The sequence below is a fragment of the Mobula birostris genome, chromosome 27 (assembly GCF_030028105.1).
Source record: "Mobula birostris isolate sMobBir1 chromosome 27, sMobBir1.hap1, whole genome shotgun sequence".
Classification (NCBI taxonomy): domain Eukaryota; kingdom Metazoa; phylum Chordata; class Chondrichthyes; order Myliobatiformes; family Myliobatidae; genus Mobula; species Mobula birostris.
The window spans coordinates 29,691,105-29,710,475 of NC_092396.1; the positions used below are offsets into that span (position 1 = coordinate 29,691,105).

General features: G+C 43.1%; 1 protein-coding gene across 3 annotated transcripts in view; it reads right to left on the minus strand.

Annotated features, from left to right (window-relative positions):
• wnt4 (wingless-type MMTV integration site family, member 4) overlaps positions 1-19,371 on the minus strand; it is a 34,571-nt gene that overhangs the window by 6,379 nt on the left and 8,821 nt on the right. For all 3 annotated transcript variants that reach the window (XM_072245390.1, XM_072245391.1, XM_072245392.1), the window contains exons 3-4: positions 9,834-9,965; positions 4,163-4,305 (exon numbers count right to left, since the gene is read on the minus strand). In XM_072245390.1, coding sequence (XP_072101491.1) covers positions 4,163-4,305; positions 9,834-9,965 — 275 coding nt within the window. The remainder of the gene's footprint in view (positions 1-4,162; positions 4,306-9,833; positions 9,966-19,371) is intronic.

A 19,371-nucleotide genomic window follows, 5' to 3' on the forward strand; every position in this document is an offset into this window, starting at 1 on the left:
CAGCTGACAGTACTACTTCATCAATGATCTCTATGCTTTTGGATTAGAAGGTGAAAAGTAGTTGGACATCCTTCTGATTTTAACACTGCAATGTCGTGTATAAGCACATGGATACTGAGTTCCTTTGTGATTCACCATTTGCTTCATATTCTTCTATCATTCATAGTTTAAGATGGACAAATTATGACTAAATGGATCGGTTATAGAAATTAGATTGCCCAGAAATCACATTGTGTAATAATCTTCACTCAGCACTATGTGATTGAAAGTATACTTGTTATGGAGTGAAACAATATATTTTCATCGTTTTATGGTATCTCATGTTATTCTGCTAATTTGGCTGGGGTCTTTGCTTTTTCTTTCTTTTGAAGCGTTACAGAGGAATATTATCCAAGTTGTACAGAGGGCAAATATTGTTGAATGCTCTATTGACAACTGAGTCTTTGGTGTATGGAGACTACCTGGGACCTCATTAAATGCCTTGTGTATGCAATCTGCCCCGTTGGTACCAAGCTCACCCAATGATGTCCCTTCCGACCCTCTGAATATCCTAGGCTCACTTTACAATCTCCAGCCTCCCTTCAATTAGCCGACATCACAACCATCCAATCAGCTCAAACCCCTAATCCAGACATCCCCTAAAGTCCCCACAAGAGGCTCCATTCTTCACCTATAACAACCACCTTAGGACATTAGTTAATCAGCCTAACTCTGGGTTCTAATCATAACTGCTGACCATTTAATTCCCCCTTTCCTGTCATTCATCTGATTGTTGATCCAAGTCCTGGTCTCATTTAGACCAAAGTTCATAATTTCTCCTCCTCCAATCACACCCTGCCTACCATCCTCCAAGACATGGCCTTAATCCTGGGCCTATGTCCCTGTTTTTGTTCATGGATAGGTGTAATGTCCATTCAGCAATTAATATGGAACATCATTGCTACAAATAGACTGGATTACCCATGCCATTAACCTTTACACCTAGTATCTGTGGATCTTATTCTGTCAGGGTCAACTGCTTTAAGAGAAGAAAAGAAGAAAGATGTAAATAAAGAGATATTTTGAAACAACAAGACCAAGGCTGGATTAAACAGTGTGGAGGAATATAGAAGAAATAATTTACCAGAACCAAACCACGGAGAATTAATTTTTAATGTCACTTGATATTCTTCTTAGAAGTCATCACCCTGACACAGTGGTGTCAAGAAAACAACCTCTCCCTCAATGTCACAAAAACAAAGGAGCTGGTTGTGGACTACAGGAGGAATGGAGACAGGCTAACCCCTATTGACATCAATGGATCTGGGCTTAAGAGGGTGAACAGCTTTAAGTTCCTCAGCATACACATCACTGAGGACCTCATGTGGTCTGTACGTACTGGCTGTGTGGTGGAAAAAAGTACAACAGTGCCTCTTTCACCTTAGACGGTTGAAGAAGTTTGGCATGAGTCCCCGAATCCCAAGGACTTTCTACAGGGGCACAATTGAGAGCATCCTGACTGGCTGCATCACTGTCTGGTATGGGAACTGTACTTCCCTCAATCGCAGGACTCTGCAGAGAGTGGTGCAGATAGCCCAGTGCATCTGTAAATGTGAACTTCCTACTACTCAGGACATATACAGAGACAGGTGCGTAAAACAGCCTGAAGGATCACTGGGGACTCGAGACACCTCAACTACAAACTGTTCCAGCTGCTACCACCTGGGAAATGATACCGCAGCATTATAGCCAGGACCAAAAGACTCCGGGACAGCTTCTTCCACCAGGCCATCAGACTGATTAATTCATGCTGAGACAATTGTGTCTCTAAGCTATATTGACTGTCCTGTTGTACATAATATTTATTACAAATTACTATATATTGCACATTTCGACAGAGACGTAACATGAAGGTTTCTACTCCTCATGTATGTGAAGGATGTAAGAAATAGTCAATTCAATTTAATTCTAATGTTTTGCTGGTGCTTCTCCATGAGCTAATTTTTCAAGTATATAATTTAAGATCATATTTATGCACTATTAAGTACAGTAATGTTTTTGGGGGGAAATGGGTACAGAATATCAAAAGGATTGCAAGAATAATAGGAAATTACCATTTCCTATTATTAGAAATTTGCAGCACAATACCAGTCAGTAGCTAGCTCCGAAGCAACATGCACAAAATGCTGGAGGAATTCAGCCAGTCAGACAGCATCTATTTACATGAATAAACAGTTTATGTTTTGTGTCGAGACTCTTCATCAGGACTGAAAGGAATGGGGAAAACACCAGAATAAAATGGTGGGAGAGTGGAAGAAGGACAAACTAGAAGGTGAAGCCAAGTGGGTGGGGAAGGGGGATTGAAGAAAGAAGCTGGGAGGTGATAGGTGGAAAGGGCTGGAGAAGAAAGGAATCTGATAGGAGAGGAGAGAGGACCATGCAAGAAAGGGAAGGAGGAGGGCACCAGGGGAGGTGATAAGGCAGATGAGGAGAAGAGGTAAGAGACCTGAGTAGGGAATAGAAAAAAAGTGAAGAGGGAGGAAGAATAATTACGGGAAGGAGAAATCGATCTTCATGCATCAGGTTGGAGGCTATCTAGTATGAATATGGGATGTTACTGCTCTACCCTGAGAGTGGCCTCATCGTGGCAGAAGAGGAGCCATTGACTGGCATGTCAGAACAGGAATGGGGATCAGAATTAAAATGGCTGGCCACCAGGAAATTCTGCTTTTTGCGCATGGAGTGGAGATGCTCGACAAAGCGGTCCCCCAGTTTATGTCAGGTCTCACCAATGTAACGGAGGCTGCATTGGGCGTGAAAAAGTCCCCCTTAAATTTTTCACTGCTTACCTTTCACCATAATCTCTGGTTGTAGTCTCACCCAGCCTCAGTGGAAAACACCTGCTTTTGTTTACCCTATCTATACCCTCATAATTTTGTATACCTCTATCAAATCTTCCCTCAGTCTTCTAAACTCGAGGGAATAAAATCCCTATTTAATGAAAAAGGATCGTGTGGCTTCTCGGCATATCTGATGAATAAACTTTTGTCAGGCTTCCAGCTGGGTACAGGTATCGATTTTAATCAAAGTTTCATGACAAACTCTGCCATCTTGATGAAGATGGCACAGTTTGTCATCAAAACATCGGTTAAAATCAATATCTGTTTCTGGATGTTCTCTGTAGCCCGAGAAATTTTATTTGTCCCTATTCAATCTTTACCGATAAGTCAGATCCTTCAGTCCTGGCAACATCCTTGTAAGTTCTCTCTGCACTCTTCAATATTATTTATATCTTTCCTGTAGGTATGTAACCAAAACTGTACACAATATGCCAACGTAGGCCTCACCGATGTCTTGTACAATTTCAATATACCATCCCAACTCATGTACTCAATACATTGATTTATGAAGGCTAATTTATGAGTTGTAAAGTTTTTTTTACAATCCCATCTGCCTGTGATGCCACTTTCAAGGAATTATGGATCTGTGATCCCAAATCCTTCTGTTCTACCACAATCCTCAGTGCCCTACCGCTCACCTTGTAGGGTCTACCCTGGTTGGCCCTCCCAAAGTGCAATTTCTCATATTTGTCTACATTAAATTCCATTTGCCACTTTTCAGCCATTTATTCAGGTGGTCCAGTTCCCACTGCAAACTTTGATAGCCTTCTTCGCTGTCCACTACACCCCCAATCATGTTGTCATCTGCAAATTTGCTGATCTAATCATATTATAATCCAGATTGTTGCCAGAGATGACACATTAACAATGGACCCAGCATTGATCCCTGCGGCACACTCCTAGTCAAACGACCCCGGTCAGAGATGCAACCATGTACTACCACATTCTGATTTGTCTTGCGAAGCCAATGTCTAATCCAATTTACTATGTCATCTTAAATGCCAAGTGGCTGAACCTTCTTGACCAGCCTCCTACGCGGGACCTCGTCAAAGGTCTTGCTAAAGTCAACATCCACATGCAGTTCCTTGAGCATTTTGTGCATGTTGCTCTCGATTTTGAGCATCTGCAGATCTCTTGTTTGTGTTTCCTTAAGTGCCCTTTTTTCCCCCAAAATGAAATGGTACAAAAAGAATCATTAATTCACTATAACCATGCCTTTTTAATAGTTGGAAAATGTTAGTATTTATGTTAGATTTCGAGTTTTTGGATTATAAATCACATACCTTCCTTCCGGCCTCGTTGTTGTGGAGATTCATTAGTGGTCTGCTTGAAGAAGCACCTTTGCTTCTTTCTCTTACATCCACAAATGACTGGGAAAAGGCAACGCCATAGGCTATGTTATCTGAACAGCCTGACCACTGGAAACCTAAGCACATCGGTAATGAGAAAATATTGTGGATTAGAATAAAGGTTTGCATAATTCATTGAAAGTAATTTGGATATTTCTAAGGTTAATTTATATAACAGAAACAAATTCAAAATTTACAAGTCATAATATTATCCATTTTCATAATTGGTAAGATAGCGGATTAATTATTGATCTGTGGCGGCCCGCACACGCGGGACTCGAACCGCCATCGGGAGCCACGGGCAGAAGTGGTAGCGGGTTTGGAACTACCTGCTCAGGGCGGACCTTCCGGGGACAGTCTGACGTCACGTTTGCCCAGCGGATCGCAGGGGCCCACGGGAGGGGAGATTTAAGCGCGCGTTTTTGAATCAGTAAAGGCATTCTGAGTTCAGCTCTCTCTGCCTCGGTGTGTTTCTTTAGTAGTGCATTTGCGCGCGACTACATTGGTGACCCCGACGTTCCAGACGGCATCTGGAGCCGGCAACTCAGTGACCAGCCATGAGTTCCAGCAACTCGCATAGCGCGGTCTCCTTGAAGCTCCCGACTTTCCCACGTTTGGTTCAAGCAAGCTGAGGCGCAGTTCAATATCAGAGACATTACAGCCGACGCCACGCGGTACTACTACGTGGCCAGCATGCTCGACCAGGAGACGGCAGGCCGGATCATCGACTTCCTACGCCAGCCACGAACAGACGACAGGTACTAAGGTTAAGGCGCTCCTGATCCGTACCTTTGGACTCTTCCGCCATGGACAGCCTGGGCAACCTCACGCCATCCGAGCTCATGAATGATATATGATATTATGATATGCTGAATGATATTATGATATCATGAATGATATATGATATTATGATATGCTGGTGCTCATGGGCGGCCACAAGCCGTGACTCTTATTTGAACAGTTGTTCCTGGAACAGTTGTTCCTCGAGCAAATGTCAGAGGACATTCGCCTCCTCCTCGCGAGTGAGAATTTCAGCAACCCACGCAGGGTCGCGGCTAAAGCAGACGTCCTTTGGCAGAGCAAGCAATGTGGAGCAGCCTCCATTGGCCTAGCCACGATCACGCGCCCCAAAGCCCGGGCCCCGCAACCGAAGCCGTCGACACCCACAGGGGAGAAAGATGAAAGTTCGGATCAATCTATCACCAAAGATGGGGCTCAGGCACATGCCACTGCCGTGCACCATGTACTTTTCTGAGAAACGCCGGGGCCAGCCATCACTAATGGCTACGATGGCTGGCCACTGAGACAGCCTCCTGTACTTCTGGGACCGACACTCCGGGCAACGCTTCCTGGTAGACACCGGGGCCGAAGTCAGCGTACTCCCCCCCTCGAACATGGACACTTGTAACGCGGTCCCAGGCCCTGAACTCACCGCTGCAAATGGCACCAGTATTCGGACATACAGCCCGTGAACTACTTCACTGCATTTCGGGTCCAGCCGTTTCACTTGCACTTTCACGTTGGCAGCGGTGTCACAGCCGCTACCGGGGCAGATTTCCTTTGAGCAAACTGACTCCTGGTCGACCTAAAAGTCTGGCGTTTAGTCCACGCCGAGACGTTCCAGACTTCCCAGCTCGGAGAAGCCAAGCTACCGCCCCTCCACCTGGATTCCGTGATCCTCTCGGGTAACGAATTCGCCAGGGTGTTGGCAGAATTCTCCTCCATAGTCATCCCGCAGTTCTCCAGGGCCGACTCCAAGCACGGCGTGCAGCACCACATCCCCACGCAAGGACCGCTGCTGCACGCCCGAGCTCGCAGGCTCCCACCCAACAAGCTGCACCTTGCCAAGGAGGAGTTCCGTAAGATGGAAGAGATGGGAATTGTATGCCACTCAGACAGCCCGTGGGCATCCCCGCTGCACATGGTGCCCAAATCCGCAGGAGGATGGAAGCCCCTGCGGTGACTACAGAAGGCTCAACCATGCCCCAACCGCCGACAGATACCCGGTACCCCACATCCAGGACTTCACAGCGAACCTGCACGGAGCGACCATCTTCTCAAATGTCAACCTGGTCAGGGGATACCATCAGGTCCCAGTGCACCCTGATGACGTGCCCAAGACAGCCCTCATCACCCCGTTTGGCTTGTTCAAATTCCTGAGGATGCCTTTCAGTCTCAAGAATGCAGCCCAAACTTTCCAAAGGCTCATGGACTCGGTGGGACGCGGCCTGAATTTGGTTTTCATTTACCTGGACGATATCCTGGTGGCCAGCAGTTTGCACCACGAGCACGTGGCACATTTGCGCCAGCTGTGCCAACGCCTGAGTGACCACGGACTGGCAATCAATCCGGCGAAGTGCTAGTTCAGGCTGACAGAGATCAACTTCTTGGGCCACAGAGTCAACCGACATGGTGCAGTTCCCCTACCGGAAGGTCCAGGCCATCCACCAGTTCCCCAAGCCCAGCACGGTCAAGGGCCTGCAGGAGTTCGTAGGGATGGTCAACTTTTATCATCGGTTCGTGCCGGTGACGGCAGGCATCATGAGACCCTTGTTCAGCCTGATGGCCGGCAAGGCCAAAGTAGGTAGCGGACAGATTCCTCTGGCACGGTTTGTGCAATCAGGTCGGACACCGGGCCAGGACCTGCGTACACTGCCAGACCACCAAAGTCAAGTGGCACGTGAAGGCTCCCCTCCAGCAGTTCCAGCCGACGCACAGGAGGTTCAAACACATCCACGTGGACATCGTCGGCCCCCTGCCGGTCTCCTGGGGGGGGGCAGGTATATCTTTACCATGGTAGACAGATTCACCAGATGGCTGGAAGCCATACTGCTCGCAGACACGTCCACTGAGTCCTGCTCCAGGACGCTCATTGCAAACTGGATCGCCAGGTTCAGCCTCCCAACGGACATCACTTCCAACAGAGGGGCGCAGTTCACGTCTGGTTTGTGGGCAGCACTGGCGCAGCTCCTGGGCACCCAGCTGCATCACACCACAGCGTACCATCCCCAGTCCAACGGTTTGGTAGAGCGATTCCACCGGCATCTCAAGTCGGCCCTGATGGTGCACCTCAGGGGCCCCAACTGGACAGGTGAGCTTCCCTGGGTCCTACTGGGCATCCGCACAGCCCCCAAGGAGGACCTGGACACCTCCTCAGTGGAATTGGTCTACGGCGCCCCCCTGACGGTTCTAGGCAAGTTCGTACCAGTGGCCCGAGTTTCGGAAGAAACTCCAGCAGCGGTGCTAACGAGGCTGCGGGACAAGGTTGGGACCCTGGCACCGGTCCTGACCTCCAGGCATGGTCCCACGCCATCCTTCACCCCTAAAGACCTCCGAGACTGTGAGTATGTTTTCATTCGCAGGGGCATGCACAGGTCACCTCTACAGCGGCTGTACGAGGGACCCTTCAGGGTGATCCAGCACAACGGAACCACGTGTGTCGTGGAGGTGGGTGGCCGAGAAGAGACTTTTACAGTAGACCGCCTCTAAGCGCACTTAGACATTGAGCAACCAGTGAAGGTACCCGCACCACACCAGCAAGGCCGTCCACCTAGGCAAGCCACACAGAGTGGGGGCTCCACTCCCCCAATGGACATTTCTGGGGGGCGGGGGGGGTTGTGTGGCGGCCCGCACATGCGGGACTCGAACCGCCATCAGGAGCCATGGGCAGACACGCGGTAGCGCGTTTGGAACTACCCGCTCGAGGTGGACCTCCCAGGGACAGTCTGACATCATGTCCAGCCCGCGGGTCACAGGAGCCCATGGGAGGGGAGATTTAAGTGCGCGATTTTGAATCAGTAAAGGCATTCTGAGTTCAGCACCCTCTGCCTCCGTGTGTTTCTTTAGTAGCATGTGTGCGCGCGACTACAGTTCCGTATTTGTTTGATTATCAATGCTTTTCGGCTTTTCTGTTCTTGAAGGTATTGATACTTTGTGGAATTCATGTAAACATACAAAAACATCTTGAGGATTATCACATTCAGCATATCTAATTGATTTTGTAATCTCACATGCCATGCTCTGAAATCCTGGTAATGTTGCCCCTTGGGATGCCCAAAGAATATATACTAGCCACTTGAGAAAAATTGCAAAAAATTTATCACTGAGTACTTAAGTATTAAGCTTGACAAACAGTTCCATATGCTAATGATTTTGTATAAATGATTATTCCTTGCAAGTAGTGGTATTCTACCTAAGGTCTTTAGAAGTAGTTGGTATTTGTTTGAATGCATCAAATTCTAGTCTTCCCCACTAACCCCCACATCACTCCCAAAGTTTAGGGGAAAAATACAGCATTGTCCTTTCTAAACCAGGGCTAGGAAAGCTATGGAAACTTTAACCTGATACTTCAGCAAAGCAGAAAACAATAATATGTTACATTTGGTTTCTTTAACTTTTTCTTATTAGCTCTTCATTTCCAAGAAAGGATGTTTTCATTTGCCTAATCATTTGAGTAAATTTATAGAGTACATAGGAAACAGTTTACTTCAGCTGTAAGTTTTAATTACACAATCCATGTGATGTCTTTCATCTTAGCTTTGAATTGGGTTTTAACTGATAAACATTTGCTTTGTTTTCCCGTCACCATCTATGGTAGCTGTCTAGCCTGACTATCTTTCTTAGTAGTTTTTAGACAGCTGCCCTGAGTTAAACCAGAAAGATTAATACCACCCTCTGGAAAATAAAAAAAAATGATCAGGACTGCACATTTTTGGATAAATGTTAAATACAGAAGATGCCAATCAAACACACATTTTCACAAATACCACAAGATGTTTGTACTTGCATTAAGTGGCTTGCTCATTCCCTTAAACGGGCATAAAGAACTGACTTTAGTCTGAGACACTTCTTTCAAGTTAGGGTGGCTCATCATTTTCTAGGAGGAAGCTGGTCTTATAACCCACAGCTGGTGAGTTGTCCAAACAAGTTATGGGACATGCAGGACTTAAAAGGAAGAGGATATGACTGAGCCATCCTCTTTAGCTGTTGTGTGTCAAATACATCATAAATATTAAGACTCCTCAATGCAGTTTCATCTGCGTGACGCAGGTGCTGGAAAGGTGGAGAGTGGCCTCCTGTTATTACTAGTCAGTGATATATGCCTTACCCTACCTGTGGCTTCTCTCTGAAGTACAAATGCATAAATGATGATGAAACACAAAGAAGGGAATTTTCTTGGGTGCTTGTTCATTCAGGATGAATATTAGCACTGGTTAAGTGGAGCATTTTCCCTCCCAGGCAATGAGAATCAGCATGAAACACTCTGCCAGACTGAGAATTGGTTTGTTACTCTCTCCCGTACTCTTTTCCCCAACAACTAGCCTTACTCCAATCTGAGTTAGGACCTAACACAAGTCAAAATACACTGCTGCTGGAAATATTACATTTGAAATAGAAATACATATATGCTGCTAGACTTGTTCAATTTTTCCAGATTATACATAATTTACGATGTACAGCAGGATCTGGATTGAAATTGATGAAACTTTATTTACTGAGGTCCTTTCCCTCTTGACTAGTTAAGAACATAGATCCTAACAGGTGCAAGGCCAATGGCTCTCATTACAACAGGCAGTCCTAGATGAAGCAACATTTTTGTATTTACCATCCGGGCTCACTCCGTGGACTGTGCGATCACATCCACACTTTTCCAGCTCTCCGCTACTACAGGCACGGGTAACTGCAAAGGCCACTCCAGCAGATGAGATTGCATACACAAAGGCTGCTTCTCTTGTTCCTGCATTCAAAGAAATGACACTGGTTACTTAACTGCATTACAGACATACTTACATGGAATTAACAGTACCTGCAGAGAGCAGAAAGCAATAGATGGATCCAAGTTATATAACCAGTTCTGTTTTATTATCAACCCAAAGGTATTGTAGGTACTTACACCAGTTAGATTTCAACTGGATCTTAGCATTTAAGATAAAATTCTTCAGTTCTGCCTGATGACGAGCCTCCCCATGCCAGTATTTCTGAGATGTCCTTGTTAATCTTGGCTTCCCTTTGATAAACTTGCTACATTCCCCTCTATGTACTTTGTTTTGGCCCTCACTCCCTCTCTTCCCAGCCCAAACTGATACAGTTCCCATTGTCCTTGCCATAATAACCAATGGATTCTTCTTCTTCTCCCTCTCTGCCACTTAAAACTCACTTGCTTACTTATTTACTTTCTTACTAACACAATTCTGATGAAGGGTCATCAATTCGAATCCACTCCTCACAAACCTGCCTGAACTCCCTGCATTTTGCTTTTGTTTCTGACATTTAAAAGCACTGTGTGAAAGCTACATTTGTTACAGTTTTGTTAAATAACATTCAAACTTTTTTCCCCTTTACAATGGTCTTTTTTCATTTGTATTGTGATTAAGTGCATAACTGATACAACTTGGAACTAGAAGTTTTGGAGTCTGTTATGATAGCTCTAAAAACTCCAACATCTGCAACAGTCATCACTCAAGCCTTCTGCCAGGACATAGTGTTAAACCAATTGACCTGTCTGGGCACATGATAGTAGACCTACAGTAGCACCAGTTTCTACACAATCTTTGGCTTGCTCCTGACATTAAAACTTAATTGTCTTCTATTTGCTTGCAGACTATTTAGGAAACACAGTACAAGGTTGCTAGCTTCTATGATTGCCTGAATGGCCCTTATCACCACTTTCCTCTTTCTTAACATCTCCATCACCTCCCTTCCTCTCTCCAAAAACTGGTTTAAGACCACAAACTGTAGCAAAACTAACCCCCTTAATAAAGCCAACTACTTGTTGATTAATTATTAATTGATGGGCCAACAGATATACAGAAAGGTGCCGGGGAAAAAAGCCAGTAATATCATAAAGGATCCCACCCATCCTGCTCATGGACAGTTTCTTTCACTCCCATTAGGGAGGAGGCCACGTAGCATCCACACCAGGACCGCCAGATTCAAAAGCAGTTACTTTCCCCTAGCAGTAAGGCTGATCAACACCTCCACCCACTAACTCATGTCATCTTTATCATTTCCTGTCAGAGTCATCTTATGTTCAGACACTCCTGTACCTACTGTCACTTTATGTACAGTACATATAATCAATCTATGTATATAAGCTATCTTGTGTATTTACATTTATTGTATTTTTATTATTATTGTGCTCTTTATCTTAGTGTGTTTTCTATGTGCTGCATCGGATCCCAAGTAACAATTATTTCATTCTCCTTTACACTTGTGTACTGGAAATGACATTAAACAATCTTGAATCTTGAAAGATCACTAATGTTTTAGATCATGTTACTTTAGTGGCTGGTGGGTAAGAACGTGAAGCTGATTAAGGCATGAGATGATAGCTGAGAATGAAGCAGTTCCATGCTATTATACACAACTGTAATCTTGTTAAACTAGAACTAAGGTTTCTTATTACCAAATTTAAGTCTGTGTTTCTTCTTTGAACATTGCAAATAGATTTATTTTAATCCTTATATTTCCTTTCCTTCTCTCTGATAAGTGCTAGGCTGCAGCTCAAAGAGCTCCCTTTGCCTTGTGGCATTCCACGCAAGTAATTATTTTTCATTTGTAAGCCCGGAAATTAGCTGTTGGGAACAGTGGGCACGATAGGCACCACAGCTGACAGACACCAACCCAGCCCTCATATGAAATCCACATGTGCATTTGCCACCGAGGCTCATTGGAAATTCTGGCTGATTTTTCTTTCCCACATCCAGAGCTGCTGAAGCCAACCGGAGTAGCTGGACAACCATCAAGGACATTCACTCAGTGGCCACTTTATTAGGTACACCTGCTCATTAATGTAAATATCTAATCAGCCAATCGTGGCAGCTACTCACTGTATAAATGCATGCAGACATAGGGTCAAAAGGTTCAGTTGTTGTTCAGACCAAATATCAGAATGGGGTTGAAGTGTGATCTAAGTGACTTTGACCATGGAATGATTGTTGGTGACAGACAAGAGAAGTTTGAGAATCTCTGAAACTGATGATCTACTGGGATTTTCACTCATAACAGTCTATGGAGTTTACAGAGAATGGTGTGAAAAACAAAAAAACCTCCAGTGAGCAGCAGTTCTGTGGGTGAAATTGCTTTGTTAATGAGAGAGGTCTGAGGAGAATGACCAGATTTGTTCAAGCTAATGGGAAGGTGACAGTAACTTATATAACCAGACATTATAACCGTGGTGTGAAAAGGAGCATTTCTGAATGCATTAACACATCGATCCTTGAAGAGGATGAGCTACAGCAGCAGAAGATCACAAACATACACTCAAGTGGTCACTTTATTAGGTACAGGAGCTACTTAATAAAGTAGCCTCCACTCGCCATCATGGAAGAGGCCACACAGCATCCATACCAGGCCCACCAGACTCGAAAGCAGTTACTTCCCCCAAGCCCTCAGGCTAACCAACATCTCAGCCCATTAACCCACCCCACCACCACTACTTTATAATTTTCTGTCAGTCACCTTGGGTACAAATACTCCTATGCACTTTATGTACGTACAATCGGTCTATGTATATAAGCTCATATGTATTTTTGTTTGTTGTGTTTAATGCTACATTGGATCCAAGGAGCAATCATTTCATTCTCCTTTATACTTGTGTACTGAAGATTGACAATAAATAATCTTGAATCAGAGCTGAGGTCAGCTTATTCATTGCAGCCCCAGATTAATGGTTGAGGGTTTCTAACTCCTAATTTTTAAAGAGCTTCATGAGTAACTTTATCATAGATCTGATAATGTTGGGACCTTTTAATAGTGTTTAAACATAAAAACTATTTTCTATAAACTGAAACTGTCTTACAAGATTTTGTGCCAATTGGCCGTACCAGTTGGATTCTTCTATTTTAATTAAACTGTTTTCCAATGCAAAAGTATTTTTTTTCCAAGGAGGAATTTATGTCTTATTAATATTGGTCCTGGGCCTCAACAGCAGTGAATTTTTTTAGCAAACTAAGAGCCTCTTCATTTACAAATAAAATTATTTTCTCTTAACAAATATTGTTCCAGATATATTAGAACACACAAATGTTATTAATAATGTTTAATAGGAATGTGATGCAACTTTTCCTTAAACATATGGGGTGTACTGGAATTCAATCCTCTGTCACTATAATTTTCACTGTATTCTCCTCCAGCTTTTCAAGGACATTGGCAGTAATTTATTTCCTTTGCTTAACTGGCTATTCTCAATCAAGAGTTGGAGGTATTTTGTCATAGCTGACCATTCAACCGCAGAGCACATTTTAAAACGGTCTTACTATTAGCCTAATGTAGAGTTTTCAGCATGCATCTTTGGTTAATGATCAGGAGTATGTAACCTGACTAAATCTTTCCCTTTCCCAGCCCGATGATATTGAAAGATTGCAAAATTAGACGGTACCTTCACGGAAAGACCTCTGGCATCAATCTCTCCTAATGCTCTTCACTATGGGCTGAGGAACTGCATCCACTCTGGATGCACTTTGTCCTTTGAGCTCAGTTGTCATTGTTCATTCCTGCACTAACTTCATCTACAGTTATTTTCCTCTGATGCTACTGACAGCAGGCCCAACTTCGGCAAAAGAGCAGTGATGTAAATTGGATGTTTCTGTTACATCTGACCCTTTTGAGCCCCCCCCCCGAACAAGGGTTGACAGGGGCTGATCAGAGGCACAGACTTGGCTATTAGGATGACAGCAGACTACTTACTGAATAGACCAGCAAAATGGTATGACATCTTTGGCCTGTGTAGACCTTCCCTGGTCCCTGGAGAAGATGCAGCAGCCAGGAATGAAGTTAATAAGTGCTGGTTTTCAGTGGTTCTTTCTGGCCCTATGAAATCCACTCCACACAGCCGATTTCAGTAATAATGGGTCTTTGAGTATTAGAGAAATTTCTCAAGGGCCTCAGCTAAATCAAAGGTACATTTTTTTTCAGTATTTCCCTTATTTTTGTCAACATACCAACTGATTCATTAATTTAAATAGTTTTTGTTTACATGACAGCTACAGTTGCTGGGCTATTAACTTTTCCATAACACCTCTTTTATTACGTATTTTTGTTGCTGTTTAATTTCAAGCACCCGGGTCAATACCAAGACTCTAGGTGAATTAGATACACCCTGACCCTGTAGTATACTTTCATCCCATTTGCAATCAATGTAACATTTTTCCATGTGCAACACTCACCCTAACACTTCCAAATAAGATTAGTCTATTCGACTAAATTAATATTGAATGTGGGCATCCTGATGTCATCTAGGAACTGGGAATGAAACTTAATGTAGGACCTTCAATGTTACCAGACAAAGGCAATGTCATCCATCTGCTTATTGCCAGACTCAGCACAAGTTTGTATCCACCTTACCCCTTAGTCCATTGTGAATAATGCTTAAAATTGCTTTTTCAACAATGCGTATAAATTTAAAGCACCAATGGACTGTGGCACACATAAGTAATGGTGCTAAAATACTTCTTTGTGCTAACAGTCATAGTTTGCAGCATGAATTTAGAGTGCTTAGCTTAGACTATGATTAATGAAGTGTTAAAGTGTTGCATATACAACTAATTAACAAATTAGCATTTGGAAATATGAGACAGGAAGTATGAAATCTACTGTTAAGTGGGTACTGTGAACATAAATTACAGCAGAATTTGCTGCTATGACTGTTGGTATTCAGTTAGATATGAATAAGAACCCTCAATGGCTGGTAAATTCCCTACAGGTGTTGAATAGATGAGGATATATTAATCTGCACTGAGTTAGCTTAATTGAGCAGGATGACAATAGGAGTGTTACAAATGGACTCAACACCCCAGGGGTGGAAAGGGGAATAGAACAGTCACAGTTTCAATTCATCACTCTAATGTAACTCGTCCAGTTAAAAAAATGTATGTCATTTTGTATGAATTGGTGGAGCCAGAGCAGTGATCAACCACTCTGCTCCCCTCCTCTCTCTGCCATTCTCCAATGGCTTGGTGATAAACATTAATACAAACACATTCTATTTTCAGTTGGCCATCAATATAGAACAAAGAATGGAAATTGGGTATCTGCAGGCATTGATGAAAGACAGATGCAAGAATGGCCTTGCAACTATAGAGGAAAGGATATCCATGTGACTCAAACAATGTTATGACGATGCCACCTTAAAGCAATATAGTAAAAGGATAAACATCTCATTCTCTACTTTTGCGCATTTGACAGGTGTATTCCCCATCTTTTCACTTAGAATCCATACCTTCCCTGATCTGAAGGAAAGATGCATAAAATTGCTCTCTTGACCTGAATAACACACACAAAATGCTGGAGGAACTCAGCAAGCCAGGCAGCATCTAGGAAAAGAGTACAGTCAATATTTCAGGTGGAAACCCTTCAGCAAGTGTCCTGTGATTAGTTCAGGGTTAAGTTGGTGGTTGCTGGGCTGTGCGGCTTAAAGGGCCGGAAGGGTATTTTCTAGAAAGGTTTCCATCCGTTTTCCTAGATGCTGCCTGGCCTGCTGAATTCCTCCAGCATTTTGTGTGTGTTGCTTGGACTTCCAGCATCTGCAGATTTTCTCTTGTTTGTGTTTACCTGAATTGACAAGTGTAAAGTCAAAACCCCCTTCCTCTACCCACTATTCCTCACAATGAAAGTAAATTGATTATTCACCTCAAGCAGGTCTATTACCATGGCAATTGTTCATCTGAATAATTTGTTCCTGGAAGCAGGGAATGAAGCCATTTGCTAAGGTGCTGGTCCTTGCTTTTCATGTCATTGTGCCATATCATTTAAAGCTCATCAGCAAATGAATGAAGAGAGGACCTGTCTGATGTGTTTTCCTGACACGTAATAATAAATAGTTAAAAAATGGATAAAATATAGAAAGAAATTTTTAAGAAGGTAGAAGACCAGAAATAAGTGGACATCTTAGAAAGCCAATGTACTGTTGATGCTAAGGGCTAAATATCCTTATCCATTATGTGAAATTCAATCTAGTTAATACACACAGTAAAAAACTGACACAAAATAATTGATAACTTGGTTGTATTTATCAAGAATTTGTGAGATTGGAATAGTATGAAATACCACCAAGTGACTTTGTGATATGGGTCTGAATGAATACAGTGCACTGTAATACCCTCTACAGACTGAGATGGTGGTTGAAGCTGGGTCACAGACAGAGTTTAAATAGTGTCTAGATGAACACACAGGTGTTGGCATAGAAGGCGGTGTCGGATTAAGTGTTGGTCAATGGGATTAATATGTTAGGGTGCCCACTGGTCAGCATGAAAGAATTGGGCTGAATGGTCCCTTTCCATGCTCTATGGCTAACGGTATAACTTTGAAACAGAGGGTTGGAAATAAGATTTTACTCCATTCAGAGTACAACAAGCATTATATGTATGTTTACTAGAGAGTTACGATTGAAAAGTATGGCTTAATGCAGCATCAGAACTGCTCAGTACCTTATCTGCATCGTGGTGCTGAGAACCTGTAGGCATTAACCAAAATTGCAAAAAAGGAAAGACTTGCACTTGTGTGGCATATTTAGAGAAACTTTCAAGGCATTGCAAAAGTCTTTTCAACTGATGAAGTAGTTTTAAAGTGTAGTCATTTTTGTAATGTAGGAATATTTTGACCTATTATAAATATTTTAGTAAAAAATGCAAACCAATTGAGTGCCAATTATGAACTCAAACCGTGCATAGTTACCTGGGTTTGGCATGCCAGGGATCTTGCTGGTGCCAAAATAGTCCATGCTGTTCTAAAAACAAAGAATAAGTGTTCTCTTCCCTTTCATTTTTGTTCTAGGGAAGTCTGGAGTGATTGCGTGATTCTCATTTTCAGCTATATTACCCTTAAACTGCAAAATAAACTAAGTTTTTCTACCCAGTTCATGATACACTGGAAATAACCTGACTGTCTATAGCGGAAGATATGGTAATTTGAGCCATTAATTAGGAGTATGACACATTTGTCAGAAGAAGCATACAAAAGCAAGGACATTATGTTAAATTTAAGTAAAACATTGGGTTGGCCTCATGAAATATTATCATTTCTTGGCATCGCACATGAAGGATATCAAGGTCCAAAGAAAGGATATAGAATAAATTTCCTGGAATAGTATCAGAGGTGAAAAAGTTACAAGGTGAAATTAGAAGGATGAGATTTATTTTGCATGGAGCAGAGAGAGGAAGGATGCAATAAAGGTATTCAAAGCCATGAAATGCTTTGATAAAAGAAGAAATTCCTTTCAGCAGTAGCAAAAGAAAGCTGGTACAGTTGGCAAGATGTTAGCAAAAGAACCAGTAGTAACACAAGGAAATAAATACTCAAGTTACAATGGCATGAAATGCACTGTCTGATAGTATGATGGAAGTGAATTTAATATCATTAAAAACAGAGAACTAGATTAGTACAGAGAGGTAAAATCTGGAGAGCTGTGGACATTGAGCACTGGACGAGGATCAGGTGGATAGATCTTTAGAAGGATCGATGGGCAAAAATATGAATTCCATGACCTTTAAAATATCATTCTGTAATTCTATTAAAGTGGATTGTCTGAAATATAGGCTTTGACTCATGATCTAAATGCATAAGTGGATCCAGTTTCTAGGCTTGAATATTTTGAGTTGCCACATTCAAAGGAACTGGAGCATAATTTTAAAAAAGGCAGTATCTGCAGTGTTATGAGGAAAGAGGAGGAGAGTGGCTAACTGATAGCTATTTTAAAGACCTGGCACCAGCAAGACAGTTGTATGTTTGTATGACTCATTGATTTAAGACCCGTCTCATGCCCTAATGAGCAAACAAACCATCCGTTGTGGTATGAACCATGGAGATCAAGCCAGTCCCTGAACTTGGGAACCTGATCAGTTTTCATTTTAAGAACCACACAAAAATTGATCTGTGAACCTCACAGGAGGTGCTGAATAAACCAGGACTGCAGGTTCTGGTGGTTGTTAATAGACTTTCCTTCAGTATGGCGCTAAAACCGAATTTGTGCTGCAGTTTGTCTGTGACTGAAGTGAATGGCAGAGTAAGGATCAAGGGACTGAATAGCCAACTTTTGGAAAAGGCACGTGTGCCAGTACTAACGTTTCAATATTGACTTCAGGCTACAAGCTACCCTTATCAACCCAGCGCTGATACAGTTAAGGAGACAGCAGAGCACCACAGCAACTATTAACCCTTCAGAAGTGTAAGGGGCCGAAAATAATAAGTGAAACATAATTGTATTTTTTTATATTACGGTAATTAAATGAACATAAATCAATTTCGCCAAATGCGTTGTCTTCACGTGTTAATAACAAACGAAATTTCATCCGGCAGAAATTCAATCAATGCAAATGCGTGACATATTTTGTGCTACTAACATGGAATCTATCGACCTGCAGCAGAACGTGTCCCCCACGGTTGCGGGTAACTTGATGTCACGAGAGTCAGTACCCAGCATGCGGCAGCAGGACGCGTGCTGCCAACACATTGTTTCCTTTTAAATAATGTCTGCATTTTACTGAGCTCAATTCCCTTTTGAGCATTCACGGGGAAAGGTGGGAGATGGAACGAAGGTCCTCAACACATGCTGGGATGGGATGGACTGCGATGTGACAGCTGATCCGGCTGGCCGGTCCTCACCTTGCAGGGCTGTGTCATGACAGCGGAGGTCGCTCTAATCCATGGAATCCCACGCTCATCCATCCACACTGAGAACAACTGCCTCTCGCTTACCATTCCCTCCCGCAGTTCTATTAGATAGCGGCTGCCGGCTCCTTTATAGCGGCTCCAAGCCTTTCCGGCTTAAAAATGACATGGAAGATTTTGGCATCACCCAGTAAAATAATGGTTGGCTCACTTCCAGGCCTGTTTCTCCCATCCTCATGTCCGTTTAGGGTATCTCAACCCCCCCCCCCCCACCCCCACTCACTTTACATTCAAATTCACTTTAAGGTTCGTTGTAGTACCCGTCTTCCTACAATTACAATACCATGAGCATTTCTGCTCCTGGTTGTTCACCCTCTTATGCATTCTTCCTCGATTTAAGAACTATGATGCAACATAGATGAGATCTTGGTTTGGGAGTGTTCAATTCAATTGACCAACATGACGTGATAGTTGGACCTAAAGTACCTACTTATTTAAACAATTTTAGTTTCAGGTTTTGGACAATATTGGCAAGGCCT